The 18,079-nt window shown below is 43.7% G+C and overlaps 1 protein-coding gene across 3 annotated transcripts in view; it reads left to right on the forward strand.

Annotated features, from left to right (window-relative positions):
• CACNA2D3 (calcium voltage-gated channel auxiliary subunit alpha2delta 3) overlaps nucleotides 1–18,079 on the forward strand; it is a 2,334,275-nt gene that overhangs the window by 2,081,084 nt on the left and 235,112 nt on the right. For all 3 annotated transcript variants that reach the window (XM_085624637.1, XM_085624639.1, XM_085624638.1), the window contains one exon: nucleotides 1,579–1,623. In XM_085624637.1, the coding sequence (XP_085480763.1) occupies nucleotides 1,579–1,623 (45 nt within the window). The remainder of the gene's footprint in view (nucleotides 1–1,578; nucleotides 1,624–18,079) is intronic.

The raw sequence follows: 18,079 nt of genomic DNA on the forward strand, positions 1-18,079 counted from the left end.
TTGATTTAAATGCTATTTTCTCAGGAAATACTGAACAGATTTGCACCAGACCTGCAAAAGGCACATCCCTGACCTGAGGGCTACCTCTCTGCCAAATTTAAAGTAATTCTGTTCAGCCGTTCGGGCTGTAGCTTGGACTAAAGGTCCTATGGAAAAATGCATGGGGAAAACGCGTTTTGGGACCCCCCCTTTTTCTCAGCCCCCGATTGACGAATCCCCCCGAGACTTTCAGGGAAGGAGCGGAGCGGAGCGCCCCACCTATTTTGAAAATTTCGCGAGGATTCATCAATCGGCGCCAAAGTTATTGCAAATAGAATGTTGCGGATTTCCTATGGAAACACGGTCCTAACTATAACTATCTACTGGCGACCGCCAGTAGATAATATATATACATATATATATATATATATACCAAAAAGAAGCAGAGAAGTCTGGGTAGTTCTCAAGTTTAGGTGGAAAGCAGCTCCTGTATAGAGCACTCCCAACACCAATGACAGTGCTGCTCACCTCAAATGTCTGCTTTTCTCTCAAAGTCATTAAGCATAGGATTAGCACGGTGCCATCCATGCCGCAATAGAAAGGGACAAAGTATTTTGCCATTTCTCCAGCAAAGTCTTTAAACATAGGACTAGCACAGTGCTGTTCATGCAGAGCTGTAAAATGACAAAAGCCTTTTACCACTCCAGGCACAGTATTACAGCTTTGAATTAGTAAAATACCAACCAAACCAACGTGAAATAAATAAAAGCAACCCCTGACATGTGTTCCGCTCTCATTGGTGCTCTTCACAGAGATATAGTTTTGTCCAGACACATCCATATACTATATTTGTTGTATAGGTAAATTAGAAAAATATATAAAATAATAGTATACATTAAAATAGTTGTACATTATATATGTGTATAAAGACATACACACTTTGAAATATATGCGTGCATGTGTTTAAATTAGTATATATTTATATATATTTTAAAATATTATTTAAACATTTAATGTGCATTATGTTAATGATATATGTTCAAATATTTAGGTTTTACTTATTTAAAGTACATCTATACTAAAAACAAATGTTTTTGGGTATTAGTGTAAAACTATATTTTTTCGATATTTTTGTTCTTACCATTATATGTATAGAAAGCAATATTTTTGTTTTCAATATTGTGTCAGTTAAGCAAGACCTACATTTCCATCTGTATGATTTGTAAAATGTGTGCAAAATATTAAGATATGGCTGTGTCTGAGTTCTGATTAAGATAGCTAATTGTGCTGAGAATATTAAGGTGGAAAAGTTGCACAATTTACTATGTGCCTACGGTTAGTTTAATACCTATTTTATTCCCAATAAAACATTGCCTTTCTTACTACTTTTTCCAAAATGAAATGATTGTCAAAATCTATACCCAACATCGCAATTTCACCTCAAGAAAAGCAAGAGGATTATTTGATGGCATGAGACAATATTACAAAAATCACTTGTTCTCTCTTTTGACGCAAGAGATAAATGCACGTGTACCATTTATTCCGTTATCTGTTCAAGAATTGATTAATTATATTAAACCTTGGTTTTCTTGTCTACAGTGTGCATCTCTTGATGGCAGGTGTTCAATAAGCTGTGACGATGAAGTGAGTATAATTTTAATGTCAATTATGTAATGTAACAGTCATATCAAGATGTGATGAATTAAACTACAAATGAATGTCATAGAAAAATCTTAAACATCTCACAAAGATGCTGCAACTTTATGAATAGCTAACGTTCAATCTGTTTATTGTCACTAATTTCCAGAAAATATGTTATTTCGTAATTGTGATCTTATTTCATCATACAATAATGCATGTTATCTGATTATCAAGATAAATTATAAATAGTACTGAAACAGTGTGAAATTAGTTTAATATAAATCTTAATAAACTCCACTTGTAAGTTTTGTCAGGTAGGTACAATTTCAATGACTTTAGCTTTGGCAAGGAAATCGAGAACTGTTTTGAAGAAAAGCGTCTTTACTAATTCCAATTTCCAAGACCTTACATGCTCCAAAAATTAATCTGGAAAATATACTGGCTTTTAGAGACCTGGCACGGTAAATACGAAGAAACATATAAAATAAACATACGTCACCTACCTGTTTTTGTTTTTTGTTTAATCCTCTTTTCTAAGCACCAGGAAATCCATTCAAATGGCAACAGAGATTTTAATGCTGATTAATTTACTAATGATGGGTAACCAAATATTGAGCCTACCTTAGTGTAAAAGGTAACGTTTACATAGAAAGCCAATCCTATACCTTTAATCATCTATTAATGTATTAGCATGGCTCTTGACCCCCAGGGTCATAAAATAATTGAAGTGACAGAGATATGATTTGGATAGTGTTTTACCACTTAAATGTCATCATTCTTGGGTCAAGTTCATGAGGCTAGGGCTTAATTAGAAATGACTCTCTTGCAGCAGAAAATGTATAAAATATTGTTCTGGATTGTAATAAGGATAGATCAAATGTCAACTTATAAAGTGTGACAATTTAAGGAAATGCAATTCTAATGCAGGAGACTACATATATTTATTTGTATCTGGCTCACCATTGCATCTTTGTGGTCTACTGGATTTTTAAAAATAAATATTAAGCGTGGCACATCATTATTTCCTCGTTAGAGCATGATTATCATGAATGACTATTCTGCTGTGTACACTATCCATATTTGGCAACCTGAGTCTGACAAAAGTCCTAACGGTCTTATGGTTAGAAAAATAATGCACCTAAGAATGTGGAAGTCGAGAAACATTCCTTCTTCAGATCAACAGATAAGGGGAATGTCTAGCCTTCTGCTCTGTAATCTGTATCCTGGTAAAAAAAAGTCTGTATTTCAGAAACTCATTATGAGCTCTTACAGTGTTCACTATATTGCAGTCATGTTGTTATTTTTGTAAACAATTTTATTTCACCTAACACAATTGAAACATAATTGTTAATTGCATTTCACTTGGCTCTAAATATATATTAGAGTGTGTGCGAGTCTATACATGTTGTATTTTGTGTGTGTGTCTCTATGTGTGTTATAATTCATGTAATGTGTATTCATTTACTTTCCTCCACATTTAAAGTTCTTCAGGTTACTGATCCTGTCATGTCTCTCTGTATGTTTTGAATTAAGTGACCCTGAGGAGTTCAGCCCAAATAAATTCAATGAGTTCCTAAACATAGATCTTTTCTTTCTCCCAGAGAGATTAGATGATGTTGAGTTTAATCAGTTTGAATTAGACATTTTCTATAGATGAGAGGAATGCTGACTTAAGACTATTTGATCTGCTTTGGTGCATTATTTCATATGTGGCAGGGAATACAATATCAACGAGTGAGAGAGGGTGAATTAAGCGCATAAATATCATGGTCTTATAACAAGGCATAAATAGTAGTTATATGTGATACTGTGAACCTGCACATTAAATGTAGGGGTATGTATAACTTGCGTATTTCTCTGCTGTGTAATCACGCAAAATTACCTGAGAATTCCGCAAGATTAAGCAGAACTACTCTAGAAGAATAATTCTGCATTTAGCTCTATTACTTAGTGCAAAAATGTCCCCTCACATCTACAATGAAGGCAAGGATGCATTATACACTAAGTAATGACTCTAAATGTAACAGAACATAAATAGTGAGCCTGAGCACCCACTCACTCTTGATAAATGTGCTCTTCGGGTAGGATATTCCCCCAACTTACTTCCAACATTTACCACTAATTTCATGGCACAAAGTGTACCCTTGCATTCAAAATTGATGAGAGGGTGCCTTTTGTTCCAAGAAATAGCTTTAAATTCAGTAGAACATGAATACTGAGCATGAGCAATCACTTGCAGCTAAATGTGCTCTCACAGTAGTATTTTTCCTGTAAATTATGTGAGCCGGAAAAGTCACACAATTATCGGTAATTCTGCATCAAAGAGTAATAGGAAATTACCAAAATCATTCTGATTACTTTGATGTAATTAACATTCCACCAGGCCTAGTTATTTGTGCTCAAATGAGATGATTACTCATGACTTTCTTTGCATTATTTTGTGTGTGGTTCACTGTGTAAGGTCCTGATGCAGGCCTGACTGAGATGTTTCCATAAAATGTCATTTTCTTCAGATTTAAGGGGACTAGAATAAATACATAAATATAATTGAATGGTACATTGATGCATTTGACTCAGTGCTGTGACAGAGTCTTGGAGTTAGCATTTTATATTCTTAAACTCACTTAAAGTAAGGAATTGACTGGATGGTTTGCGTTGCAACTTTTAACAGTAACGCCAACCAGTTGAAAAAAAGCCATTAGAAAGGATTGGTACCTGATTTCCTGCTTCAATCAATGAAAAAAAAAACTTGTGTGTATTAAAAGAAATCAAAACCTAAGAGGTATCCAGGTACATTGTAATATTGAAATACATGGCTCACCATCCAGTCTGTACAACATGCTGAGTCTCCCACCTGTAAATGGCCAACAAAAATGTGGAAATTGTATAGTGCATAACAGTCCCATAGAAGGTGAAAAATGTACATACAACAACCACATCAAGACTCTCCAAAGTCTCAACTACAACACTAGGGGCCCGGTTCCGATCCCGATAGGAAGGCCTCCAGACGGGTTCCGTAACAAGCAAATCCGATTCGGAGCCTACGTTTCCGACCTAATCGTCCCCCATTCCGAATGACCAAGCATGATGCGAAGATCTCGTCCTCACCGACCATATCTTTCCGAACCTCATCCTGTCAGTTCGAATCGTTCGGAGCCAAATCGTGCCATGCAATGGAGCTGGCTTCTCAATGAGTGAGTTTGATGCCCGATTCTGACAGACGTACCTTCTTGGTTTTGGTGAGACAAAAAGCCTTTGGGAATCAGACTTCGAGGGGACCATAGTAGGCCCCTCTTCACCCAGGGCCCTCTGAATCAGTCAAGAGGGTGCCCATGGATCCCCTCGATCCAAGCATGCACAGTGTGTTGGGCACCACGGGGTGCCCGTTTTTCCCCACCCACCCCTTTTTGCAAGGGGAGCCTGTGTATGCGTTCGGTACACAGGCTCCCACAGAGATCAATTGGAGTCCAAGTGAACCGAGTCCGTCACTACACAGATGCATCGGAATCGGTCGAACGGATCCCTTGAACTCGATTCGCTTGGAAAGCTCTCTGGAACAGAGTCGTTCGGACGGCTTTCCTAATGGGATCACAATCGGGCCCAAAAGATGTTATATATTGCATCCTGTCCTCATGCAACCAGGCATACATGAGAAAGACTAACCAAGAGGTCAACAAGCGTATCAGCCAACATAAGTCAAGAATTAGATGAAAAATGTGACTGCCCCTTTGGTAAAACACTTCATGGAACAACAGCACGCAGTCTGCAATTTAAAGTGGTAGGTACTGAGGCATACAACCATACTACCCGACTAGAAGCACACATGATACTAAAACTGTGAACAATGGAGTTCGTCCATAATGAAATGTCCAAAATGAACAGTATGTTCTAAAGAAAACATCCTGCTACAAACACCAGCATGCTTTGCAACATAATTTTCAACAGACACTGGCTACCAAATAATATATAAACAGACAACAGTCTCTGTAGAAGACAGTAGACCTTCTCTATGTACTGCTCCTTGGAATGACTAATGTTCACCTGATTAAAAAACATGCAATCTGCAAAATTCTGAAATATAGTAATTCTAGAAAGGCATAGCCAGGAAGGAACCATGAACATCATGGCACATGGACTTTGATACTACATTTCCCAAGATTCACGTTAGTCATCATGAGATCATACTCAGGTGCCTCGTACGGGATTGGGTCACATCTCTTTTTACAGTAAATACAGGGAAGCAAGGTTACTTCTGACGCCCAAGAGAAAAGACCTAGCCTGCCCCACCACACTTCACAATGTATCTGTGTTAGCGTGCATCACAAGATAAGCAAGGAAAAAAAATTGTTCTGTAAAGATATAGGGATCTTGAAACTCTTTATCTGATAGAGACTAATAGCTGCAGATTCCTTAACGTAGAATTATCCCCAGGCGTGAGACTGGACCCGGAAAACTTTCTCGTCCCAGCATCTCTGCGTGCCGGGGGTCGGCACCACGCGACTTCGCCTCGCCGTCTTACGCGGGCGTGACGTCAGTGAGGTCACATAAGCCCCACCCCGGCACGCTGACGTCAGTTTTCTTCTTTTCCGCATGCCACACGGATCCGAATCGTGTCCCTGGCCTGTTTTCAGGCATTCTTTTCATGCTTTGTGTTTCTTTTTGGAAACAGTGTGCAAATACCTTCGGGCTTCAAGACGTGCTCGTCTTGCATGCGCCAGATGTCGGCGAAGGACCCTCACCCCATTTGTATGTGGTGTTTGGGTGAGCACCATGACTCCACGGACTGCGAGGCTTGTCAGCAGATGAAGCTGAAGTCCCGGCGGGAGCGCCGGATGAAACTCCTCTCGGCCCGCATGTCCAGGTCGGCGTCGTCACCGCGTCCGTCCCCCTTGGAAGGGTTCAAGAACCGCCGCTTCCATCTCCGGGTTCTCTGCGGGTCGCGCGGCTTCACGCATCGGCACCCTACCCACCGTTTCTGGGCGGGAGGGCGATCAGAACCCAAATGGAGGTCTATGCTGCGGCCCTGCAGGCCTCCTTGGCTCCTCCTCCTCTCCTGGGATGTCTGCAGATCTCTTGCCATGTGTGGGACCTTCTGCGGCGTTGCTGGCAGCTCCGGCCCCGGTGCCGACAGGTTTGACTTCAGGTCTTGGAGATGTGGTGTCGTCGGGGTGCGGCACTACGGGGTTCCCTCCTTTGGACCACGGTGCCTCTGCCTCACCGCAAACGCCTGTGGGGGTCCCTGTGGTGTCGCGGGAGGTTGCTGGGACTCGTGGCTCGTCCTCGAGTCCCCCTTGGACCTCTGGGCAGGCGGCTGCCTTGTCCGAGGTCGAGTTGATGCCGCTCAGGTGCCGGAGGCTGCTGGCCCTGGCGGTGTCACAAGGGCTGGTTAGGGGCCAGGGTGTGTCCCCGGGTCCCCCTCGTCTCTTCATGCAGGCGGCTGCCTCGTCGGAGATCGAGTCGGTGCCTTTTTGGTGCCATTCTTTAGCTGCCCTGGCTCCGACCCCACCCCGTTCTCCCACTGCGCAGGTCGTCTTGGCGTCTCCTTCGGCACCGGTCAACATTGCGCTGGCACCAGTGGTGGACTCCACAGCCCCGTGCCGGTGTCAGGTCGTTGATTCATCTTCAGGGGCCCCCTCTTCTCCAGAGGTTTGGAAACTTTTTGTCTCTTCTTCCCAGGAGACTGTACGCCGCGTCGTTGCTTTTTCCCCGGCATCTTCCAAGGAGGGCTCTTCGCCATCCCCACGCCCACAGTCTTCCCCAGAAGTGCCTCAGGTTCCCCACTTGTCGGTGAACCTTCCCCCATTCCAAGCTTGGCCTTTTCTTCCTCCGGTTGGGCTGGGGGACTCCCGGCTTAGCTTACAGCCGTCGCCCACGGAGAAATTGCTCTCCCCACCACGTTGCCCTACGGAGGCGAGTGCTGCCTTCACCCGGGCTGTCCACACGGCCGCGGGGATTTTGCACATGGGCGACCCGGCTGCCCATTTCCCAGTGGATCATTTGCTTGAGGCTCTCCATCAGGGCTCTGGTGGATGGGAGCTGCTTCTTCCCTTCGAAGCTTCGCTCCATAATTCTCTCATGGGGGCCTGGGGGCACCCTGCTGCAGGGGACCCGGTGCCCCAGCCGCTCCTGCACCACCACCGTCCTGCTCCGCATGATCCTGTCTGCCTTTCCTTCCACCCTTCTACCAGGGGCCCTCTTCTGCAGACTGCTTTTCCCTCCTTGCCCTCGGTGTTGTCTCCTCCATCATGGAAGGCCCGGAGGTTAGTTTCATGGGGGCATACCATCTTCGCCTCCTCCATTGCTGCCTTGCTGGTGCTCAACACGCTTTGTGTGGTGGCCAGAGCCACTTCCAGCTTGTGGGATTCCGTGGAGTCCTTTCTGTCTTGTACTTCTCAGGAGGGTGCCTGCCCTGATCTACGGCACATGTGTTGGATGGCCGGGAGATGGCTACGTTTATTCTTCGCTCTGCTCTAGATGTCTCTGAGGCGCTTGGTCGCAATATGGCTTCTTCGGTAGCCCTCCGCCGCCATGCTTGGCTGAGGGATAGTGTTTTCCCTAAAAATGTTAGGGAGCATCTGGTTGACCTCCCTTTCGATGGCGCTCTTCTGTTTCACGCCCCTATGGATTCTGCCATTCAGCGGTTCCTTGCGGGGTTTCGTCGTCCTCTTCTTCCTCCCCCTCAGTGAACCTGGATGTCGGTCCTCTGCTATGTTCTGGGAGGTGTTCTCCCATTGTTTTCTGGGGTCTAGTGGTTGGTAGCCCCGGTTGTGTGTTCTGTGTGGTTGGTGTGCCTTCAGGGTCCTTCGGTTGACCCTTCGGTGCTGTTGGCTGCTGGTTCAGCCCCCCTTTGTTTTCAACTTGTGGTTTTGGCTGTTGGTAAGCCCGTGTAGGTCCTGGGATTGGGCATTTTGTGTCTTCTTTATTGGCTGCTTGGCAAGCCGTCTGCAGTTTTACCCGCAGGCCTTTCTGTTTGTCCTCTCCTGCGGACTTTTTTCCTAAGAGGTGTTCCCAAGTTTTCTTGGGACGTAGCATACCCTATGTAGGGTACTTGGAGCTTTTTAATAGCTCTGTCATGTGCTGGGGAGGTGTGGTCACCCTTTTCGGGTTCCTTGCACTCCTTGGCATCACGGTATATCGCTGGTGTGGTCTCATTGACAATTGTCTTGGTGCAGTTTGCGTTGCGCCCAGGCCTGTCATTCTCCAGGTTTGCTATGTCGCTCGACCAGTCTGGCCTGCTTTCTGCGGCATGGTGTTGTGGCGATTCCACCCTTTTGTCCGGCGTTTTGGCCTGGTCCTCTGTCTGGTGTTCCAGAGGGACTGGTTTTCCTTGGCTTTCTGTGTTCTGGTTGACGGTCTGGGCCATCCTCCATGTCTCTCTCCTTTTCTTCTGCCTCGTCCCACTTATTTCGTGGGTCAGTGTGTGTTTCGGGACCGGCCCCTCCCTTGGGGTGTGTCGTGGCCTTCCTTGGCTTTTGCCTTTGGTTTGCGCCAGGCTTGTTCTGGTACACTGCTCCATGGTGTTGCCTGCTGCTGGCTGAGCATGCCTGCGCATGCCTGCTTGTTCTGGTCCACTGTCGTGGCCTTTAATGTGTTCCATTGTGCCCCTGCCTCTGGTTCTGCTGGGGTTTTGTGCATCTGCACTTTTCCTCTTACGCCTGCACAATTGGCAGAGGGGCTGTTCCTGCCTTGTCCGCTGCTTGCGTCCGTGGTGTGTTCGGCTGTTTCCTATCACTGTGGTGCTTCTTACGGCGGGCCCTGCCTCCGGTTCTACCTCTTCTCCCTGGGGTTTGAGGTGCTTCTTTTGTTCCTTGAGGCCCTTCGGGCGCTGTCTGCCTCTGCGGGGTGTTGGGCGGTTCTCCCTTAGTTGGGCTTGGGATCTCCTGGCCTTCCCTTCTTGTTTCTGTGACATGTCTCCTGCTGGGGCCCTGTGTCCCTCCTGCTGGGGAGGCTCTCTCGCAGGCCCTCCTCCCTTCTGGGTATGGCTAGGGTATCTATTCTACGTTAAGGAATCTGCAGCTAGTAGTCTCTATCAGATGTACATGTTACTTACCTCCGGTAACAATGTATCTGGTAAAGAGGATTCTAGCCGCAGATTCCATCACGACCCGCCCTTCCTCCCCGTTCTGCGAGGACCTTCAGCTTGGTTTTCTGCACTCGCCTCCCTGTGGGTGTCGTCTTCGCTTTCTGCCGGTCAGGCTGTCCGGTTCTGCTTGATTGTTCCATCCCCCCTTTTTTCTTTTAATACAGGGATGGTTGGTTTCTGCAAGCCTCTGCTTCCCTCCAGCTGGTTTCTCTCCAGTGTAGGGTCTCCTTTTGCTCTTTTTTCCCTCTGCTTGTTTGGAGTTTCTGGTCTCTTGCGGTCTTCTGCTTTGGGAATTATTTCCCTGTCCTTTGGCCTCCTGCTCCTTTCAGGGGATATGGCCTTCCTTGACAGTGTATTGTGGGGGTGGATTGCTGTTGCTCCTCTGTTCTGGGCTTGTGGCCCTTCACTGTGTGGTTTGGGGTTGCAGCCTCTCTCTCTCTCTCTCTCTTTCTGTTCCGGCGCTTTCACATACTTGTGCCTCCAGGATGGCTATCGCTTTGGCTTGCCCGGTTGTTCCTCGGAGTGGTGCTCTGCTCTTCCCTGCTATGGCTTTGCTGCTATAGCCTTCTGGTACCTTGGTGCCAACTGGTGCTGTTCTTCACCCATTGTTTCTCTCTGTCTTGTTTCTCTGATTTTTTCGCACACTGTTCCCATGCTCTCCTCAGTTTTGTTGTTATGGCTCTGTGTTGTGGCGCGGAAAAGTTCTCTGAAGCAAACTGACGTCAGCGCACCGGGGTGGGGCTTATGTGACCTCGCTGACGTCACGCCCGCGTAAGACGGCGAGGCAAAGTCGCGTGGTGCCGACCCCCGGCACGCAGAGATGCTGGGATGAGAATGGTTTCCGGGTCCAGTCTCATGCCTGGGGATAACTCTACGTTAACGAATCATCGGCTAGAATCGTCTCTACCGGCTACATTGTTACCGGTAAGTAACTTGTATGCTAATGCCACATTTTTTACATGACTACATTGTTAATTGATTTTTTTCATTCAATCCGTAGCACCTTGTAATTCATATATCTAAACTTGGTGAGAAAGTTGGCTTTTCTTACCTTTGGGTGTTACTTGGGATACATACATGCAACACATGGGCATTTAAATATTAAGTTGTAGCACCTTTTCTTCACAGTGCACAATTACCATGAACACTAGGACAAAGTTTTGGTTTGTACTGAATGAACTGTACTGGTATATCTTCTCTTAACCCACATATTGGACCAACTAAACCTTATGAATACACCACCTATTATTACTATTTTGTTTTTACAGTGTCAACATCTACAATATTGCCCCCTGAAAATCACCTCAGTGTAATATGTATATCCCACCAAAAGGAGGTTGAAAGGCATTGGAGGTATTAAGTGAGGCAGAATGTTTGTGCAACACAGAGCATTTTCCTTAAGAATCTAGTAGAAAGGCTACACAAACGTTTGATTCTGGGAACATTTAGTAAAGCAAAACACCCTCCTCTGGGACGCGATTTGCTGAATTGAACCACAAAATATGACTTACTTTTACAGGATGCTGGGTTTTCATGCTTGCACTTGTGTTTTATATATATATTTTTGTCACTCCGCGAGCTCCACGGAATGCGGAGTGTGGAAAACTCTGCAAACTCTACAAGTGAAGCAGAGTTCACTGCCCAGGCTAAGAAAAGACACAGTATTGCATTTTCAAAGGTTTAATAAAAAGATCTAATCTTAGCAAATAAAACATGAACTGCGGTTGTAAAAATTATGATACACATTATTTTAATGAGCGCTATCAGAATAGTGAAAAATACAAACAATCCAATCATGGTAATTGTTCATAACATTGCTATATTACTCCTATCTATTGCTAGCCTCTATGCTAAAGAGAGCATATCAGGAGTACCCATCTGCATGGTCTATTGGAATGACCTAGTTCCATACCTTGCCATTGTATGTTAGGATCCCAGGCTTAGTGCATCCACGGATGCATCTCCAAATGTTCAGCCATTTTCCTTCTCGGTATGAAGGTCGGGTACAGCGGGATGGCATCTTATTGCGGCATTCCGTGATGACTCCGGCAAGATGTGCACCTCTCACTGACTTCAGTATGGACGCGGTTTAAATGACAAAATGGCAAGCTAAACTGTGTCAAAGGCTTAGGACAGTGTTTTAATTTGACTGAAACAGAAGAGTTTTATCTTTGCGAGAGCAGAAAATAAAACACTACCTCATGTTCTGAATTGGTGCGACCATGCAATTAACTGTAAAGACTACAGGGCATCATTGTCTATCAGTAATAAATGCGTGCAAGGGCCACTCTTGCGATAGAAAAAAAAATTACAAAGCCCCATTGGAAAATGAGGCTAAGTTAACACAAGAACTCAAATGTAAGCTAAATGCAAGCTGCATAACAGCAGAGCCACCACATATGTGGAATGGTCCCTTTACCTCACAAGACCCCCAGCAATCATTATGGCTCATTGTCTCCTGGACCCCACCCTTGAGTCAAAATTAAAGCGGAATTACCAAAATTACTCTGATTACCCCAGCCTTAATTGAGATTTAGCCCAGGGCTAGTATTCCACTCTGAATATAGTGTTTTTTCCCAAAATCTGAGATGTTTCTGTTACCACTCAACTCCAAATCAGATGCACCTGTGCATCATTGCAAGGCTTTGCATGAGTCACTCTTAGTTGCTATAGCTAAAAGTGTCTTAGACACTATGTTGGGGAAAATCACTTCTGTGACTGATTCACATTTTAAGATAGTTGAAGACATGCTGTCTGGTATTGAACATTCAACAAGCACACTGGTTAGTTCTCTTACCACTACTTTAGTTTCTAAGGGGCATATTATCAAGCCAGGCAATAAAATTATCGCCGCTTTAGCGGCAGAAAACTGCCGCTAAAACGGCGATAATGGGCTTGATAATATGCCCTATGGAATTCCAATTGAAGCCCATGTTAAATGTGAAGGACATCTAACCTGAGCTTCAATTGGAATTCCATAGAGCATATTATCAAGCCCATTATCGCCGTTTTAGCGGCGGTTTTCTGCCGCTAAAGCGGCGATAATTTTATCGCCTGGCTTGATAATATGCCCCCAAATCAGGTCCCACTAATGTTGTTGCATCTAATTCCTGTCAAGTCAGTGATAGTGTACTAGGTTCTCATGTGCCTATTAGTGCTTCTTCGCCTGTGCTTCTGCACCTGTTATTGACAATTGATCATACTACATAAAGAGGGGGGGACCGGGAGCATAATTAGAGAATAGATCCAGTACCCATGCTCCCTCAAAATCACGTGTTAATATTGAGAGGGTAGCTGTTCCTAAAGATTAGAGAGAAAAGATTGTGTGTGCTCTAGTTATGGTCGGGCCAAATGAGTGTGGGGAATTTCTCCTTTGAAATATAGTGCCCTCACACACCCTTTCGAGTGTCCTGCTTCATCATGGGGCGTTGCTCCTCGTGGGGGTGGCGCTGCAGTCCCCCACGGGCCCCGCATGAGGGCTCTTTATCGGAGATCTTTTTGGAGACGCCGCAGTTGTGCATGGTGAAGCAGGACACTCGAAAGGGTGTGTGAGGGCACTATATTTCAAAGGAGAAATTCCCCACACTCATTTGGCCCGACCATAACTAGAGCACACACAATCTTTTCTCTCTAATCTTTAGGAACAGCTACCCTCTCAATATTGACAATTGATCCACATCCCTCAATAATCAGCCGGTTGAATCTTCTCGACTGCCTCCAACATTATTACTTCTTCTAGCCACATCACAGGTCTGTCAAATGTATCTATTTCTCCAACTTGAACTCTGCATCTCTCTACTGAAGCTTGTCCTGGTGTCATAATAAGGTGATTCTCTGGTTGTTCCTCAAACTCAATTTAAACTTTTCTGTCTATACTAGTATTTTTGTGTGGTGAATTCCCTAGGTTGGCTTATCACCTAAAAACTATAAAGGGGATTGTGTAGGCATCAACTTTAAATATCCTGCTGACATGAGACATTCTACTTATCTTTAAATCGGGTCTTCCTCCTAACACTTCTCAATTTTTTGCCATGAGGAGCTTGGTCTTCCATATGTTGAAGATCCAGTTTTGCTGTCCCACTTATTATTATGGCCATCAATTTGATCTAACCCTAAAGCTTCTCTAAATTCGGCCATCATTATTTACTCTCATACCTCCACTGATGCATTTAGAATTCATTGGCTGAACTGTATTAAATCTTCTGTTCGCAACCTCATCAGATTGTCTCTGTTTTCTAACCCTAAAACAACATTAAGTTAGATAAAAACATGGTTAGGAAGCAATTTCTTATAAATTGTATAACTCATTTGAGGAGTCTGAGCTTCTGTGTACCTTTCACTGTTTCAAGTGTGGCTCTTTTCGCTGCCTCCTTTCTCTCTCTAAGGGGCTGTACAGCTCTCATTACATCTTTTGTTGACCATGTGATGACCCATCACCTCATCACTTTGCACTCTTTCATTTACTGTAGATTTTATAAATATTTTTCCTCAAGATTTTTAAATCTGTTTTGAAAAAGCACGTTTTACTAGGTGAAGACCCACCTTAATGCATTTACAGATGCTGTCTGATTTATGCGAAAGGGTCTTTATTTAAAATGTCTAATTATAAAAAAGTGTTTTAGCCAAAGGACGTTTGCTCATTGTGTCATCACTGGTAAATAAACATGCATCTTTAACGCAGATGCTCAAAACAAATTCATTTATATTCTCTATGTGAGCTGTGGAAACACGGCCAACCTCAAAACACCGAAGTATGGACCAGAAAATGCCAGGAGTGATAAAACACAATTTTATGGAGCAAATGTGAAGTGCTGCTGTCCGATTTGCAGTTGATTGCAAAAACAAAGAAACATAAATCCTTAGAGGCCGTCCCAGTTCAGGGGGAAAGAAATTGTAAATTATAGCCTCAAATTTCAAGCAGTTATGGGTTCCATTTACAAGCTTTTAATTCAAGTTATCACCTTTTCAACTCTGCGGAGTCCCGCTGAGTGAAGCAACCACCAAAGTAGAGTTGTGTTTGGCTTTCCTTCCTGCCCGAGATGACATTGGTACATAGCACTTACACAGACCCACGCACAGAGCGTGCCTAAATACCCCACTGGGCTGCAGCTGTGCAAATTAAGACCTTGGCAGAACAAACAGATAAGTCTAAAACAAAACAGCACATAAAAATACAGGTGACATGCCAGCGCAAAGGCTTAATGTGCAGACACTGGCAAATCACCGAAGCCAGGATTCATTTGATCCTGATGGTATGTCTGCAAGAACAAAGGCAGCAAAAATACACATGCGGATGAAGATCACAAAAGAATTACTGCCATGGATACATCCAGCTTGCGTGTCATCCAACAGGAGTCCAGCAGAGGAGGAAACACGAGAAACTCGAGAGCCACAGTAACATTGCCAATGTTAATAACATGATTTGTCTGATGGTTTGTGGTAGAAGAGTGTGGAGTGCATTACAGTTCCCAAAGTGTTTTCAAAGATAATATGGGAGAAATCACATGGATCCTGGTGAGCAACTAAGTCTTACTTTTTGCCTTCCTTTAAATGGTATTCCTAAAGGCAGCATTCTTAAAACGAAAAGATGCTGGTGACTTTTGAATAAATGTCACACTTTGGAAACTATGTGATTTTGGAGAGGAGCATTTAGCATCCTGCTTGAATTCTTGCTTTTGAGGTGAAGAAGAGGTGTAGTACTTTCAAACGAGCTAAAAACCTGGTGCATATTTACGAGTCCCTTGCTCCGCCGTTGCATCACTTTTTGTGATGCAACAGCGGTGCAAACCACCAAATTACATTTATGAGGCCATGCAAAGCCAATTTGCATGGCTTTGAATGGCCTCAAAGATATGGAGTACGGCAAAGCAGTGCAAATTCCTGTGTTGCCTTACTCCGTGCTAAGGAGGTGTTTCATGGGCGTTGCTGGGGATGTTCCCACGCAACACTCTTGAATTTTGACACATCCCAAGATTTACAAGAGCATGGAAACCTGTGTATGTGCCAAAACCTTACTCCTCCCCAGGAGAGGCGCAATGAGGAGAAATAACTTTATTTCTCCTTGTTTTTTCCTCTTTCTGCATAGAAAGAGGAAAAAACGCCTCTCAGAATAGTTTTTGTGGAGGAAGGCGCATCTTCCTGCACAAAAATAATCTGGCATGCAATGCAATCGCCCTTGCACCATGGTGCTAAGGTGCCCTATGTTGACGGTAGACTGCCGAACCGGTGCCATTGCAGGGGGAAGTACAGGAATGTGCCGTATGCCATAGATACCTAACAAACAATCAGGGTCTTGGCTAATCAGCAGCAAGGTTTAGCCTAATTAACAAAACAAAGAGAGCTGCCAGTGCTGCCCATTATTTGGCATCAATTTAATTTTTAGATGTGGTCAATAAAACACCACACTAAAGACTTCTTTTTCTGTCTGATTTAATCACAGAAAAAGAAGTCTTTAGTGTGGTGTTTTATTGACCACATCTAAAAATTAAATTGATGCCAAATAATGGGCAGCACTGGCAGCTCTCTTTGTTTTGTATGCCATAGATACAGCACATTCCTGCCCTTTCACTTTGATGCAGGACAAAGCAGCAAGGTGACTTGCTGTGCTGCTATTCACCAAATCCCCATAAATATGCTCCCTGGTTCCTATATAAACATCCATATTTTGCTCTCTGCTCTGGTGTGACTTGGCAACTCTCCTGATGTGATGTAGCACACAAGATAAGTAGTAGAAACAACACAAAATATGCTCACACATTTGGGCCTGCAGCATTCAGTTTTTTTGGTGTGAAAAAAAGTATGAAGAAAAATTCTTCCTCCCATGGGTCAGATTATGAGTGGGTCATTGTTTTCAGACTCACGCATAAACCTGCCAAAATTTTGGTTCATTAAACACTAAAATTTGCATGTTATTCCCCCAAAACGTGTAATTGTTGCCTGTTTTTGTTGACCCCGTTAAAAAATGTACTCTGGGGTATCATTATTCATGAGGTGCGATAAATGGTGAACAACCTTTACAACGCAACTATTACAACGCACTACACTTACAACGAAATTTTTACAACGCAACATCCACTACAACGCATTCCATTACATCGCATGACACTACAACGCATGTTTAAAAACTACCTTTACAACGCATTCCATTACATCGCATACTACCTTTACAACGCATACCATTACAACGCAATCCAACACTTACCCTACTGTTGCACCCCCTGGAGTTAGAATAGTAATTTTTACCCCTATACTATCCAATACTTACCTTAAATGCAATTTAATATTATGCGTTGTAATGGTATGCGTTGTAAAGGTAGTATGCAATGTAATGGAATGCGTTGTAAAGGTAGTTTTTAAACATGCGTTGTAGTGTCATGCTATGTAATGGAATGCGTTGTAGTAGATGTTGCGTTGTAAAAAAGGCGTTGTAAGTGCATGCGTTGTAAAAGTGTGAGTTGTAACGACATACATCCGCGATAAATAGAAACTTGTCAATGACCCACTCATAATAAGAGCCATAGTTACAGATATTTGCATTCACTGGAGATAATAAACATACTGTGCCTGTGGATCTTGGTTATATGTAGTTGTGAGGAAGAGCAGGCAATGAGATCAGTTGCCGGCAGAGTTCAACCTAAACTGTGTTGCGGAGGCTCAGGTCAGGTGCTACAAATATTAGCCATCAGTGATGGAGTTGAAAAAGATGGGAATGTGCTAGAGAGTCTGGAATCTGTAGCTTGCACAGGTTGATGTTGGCTTCTCAAATGCAATTTCTTATTTTTGATGTATTGCGGCACCGTGCCACAGACAGACTTTAGGTATTGGTAAAGTGTAGTGCTTGAAGGGTAGTTTGCTCAGTATTGTGATGAATTTGATTCTCTTTTATGTTTTCGCAAAGTTGATGGGTGTATCTTTTGTAATATTCTGCAGCCAAGGGATTATGTTTTTGAAAAATGGATAAGTAGGATGTTTGTATGCATGGGCCTTATTATGAGTCTGGCGGTCTCCTTTACTGTCCAACACCTTCCCAAATAGGTAAAGATTGGAGACAGAATATTAAATGTCACCTCTTTAGTGCCCAACACCTTACTCAAATTGATATAGAATGACGTGGTAATGGTAAATATCACCCCTTTAGTATCCAGCACCTTCCCCCAATTGGTACAGATTGGAGTGGGAATAGTAAATGTCTCCCCATTAGTGTTCATCACCGTTTTTAAACTGATATAGATTAGAGTGGTAATAGTAAATGTCGCACCTTTAGTGTTTTGAATACATTACACAAATTGGCATACATTGGAGTGGGAATAGTGTGTCACCCCTTTAGAGTCCAACACCTTCCCCCAAGCAGTATACATTGGAATGAAAATTGTAACT

The sequence above is a fragment of the Triturus cristatus genome, chromosome 9 (assembly GCF_964204655.1).
Source record: "Triturus cristatus chromosome 9, aTriCri1.1, whole genome shotgun sequence".
NCBI classification, from domain to species: Eukaryota; Metazoa; Chordata; class Amphibia; order Caudata; family Salamandridae; genus Triturus; species Triturus cristatus.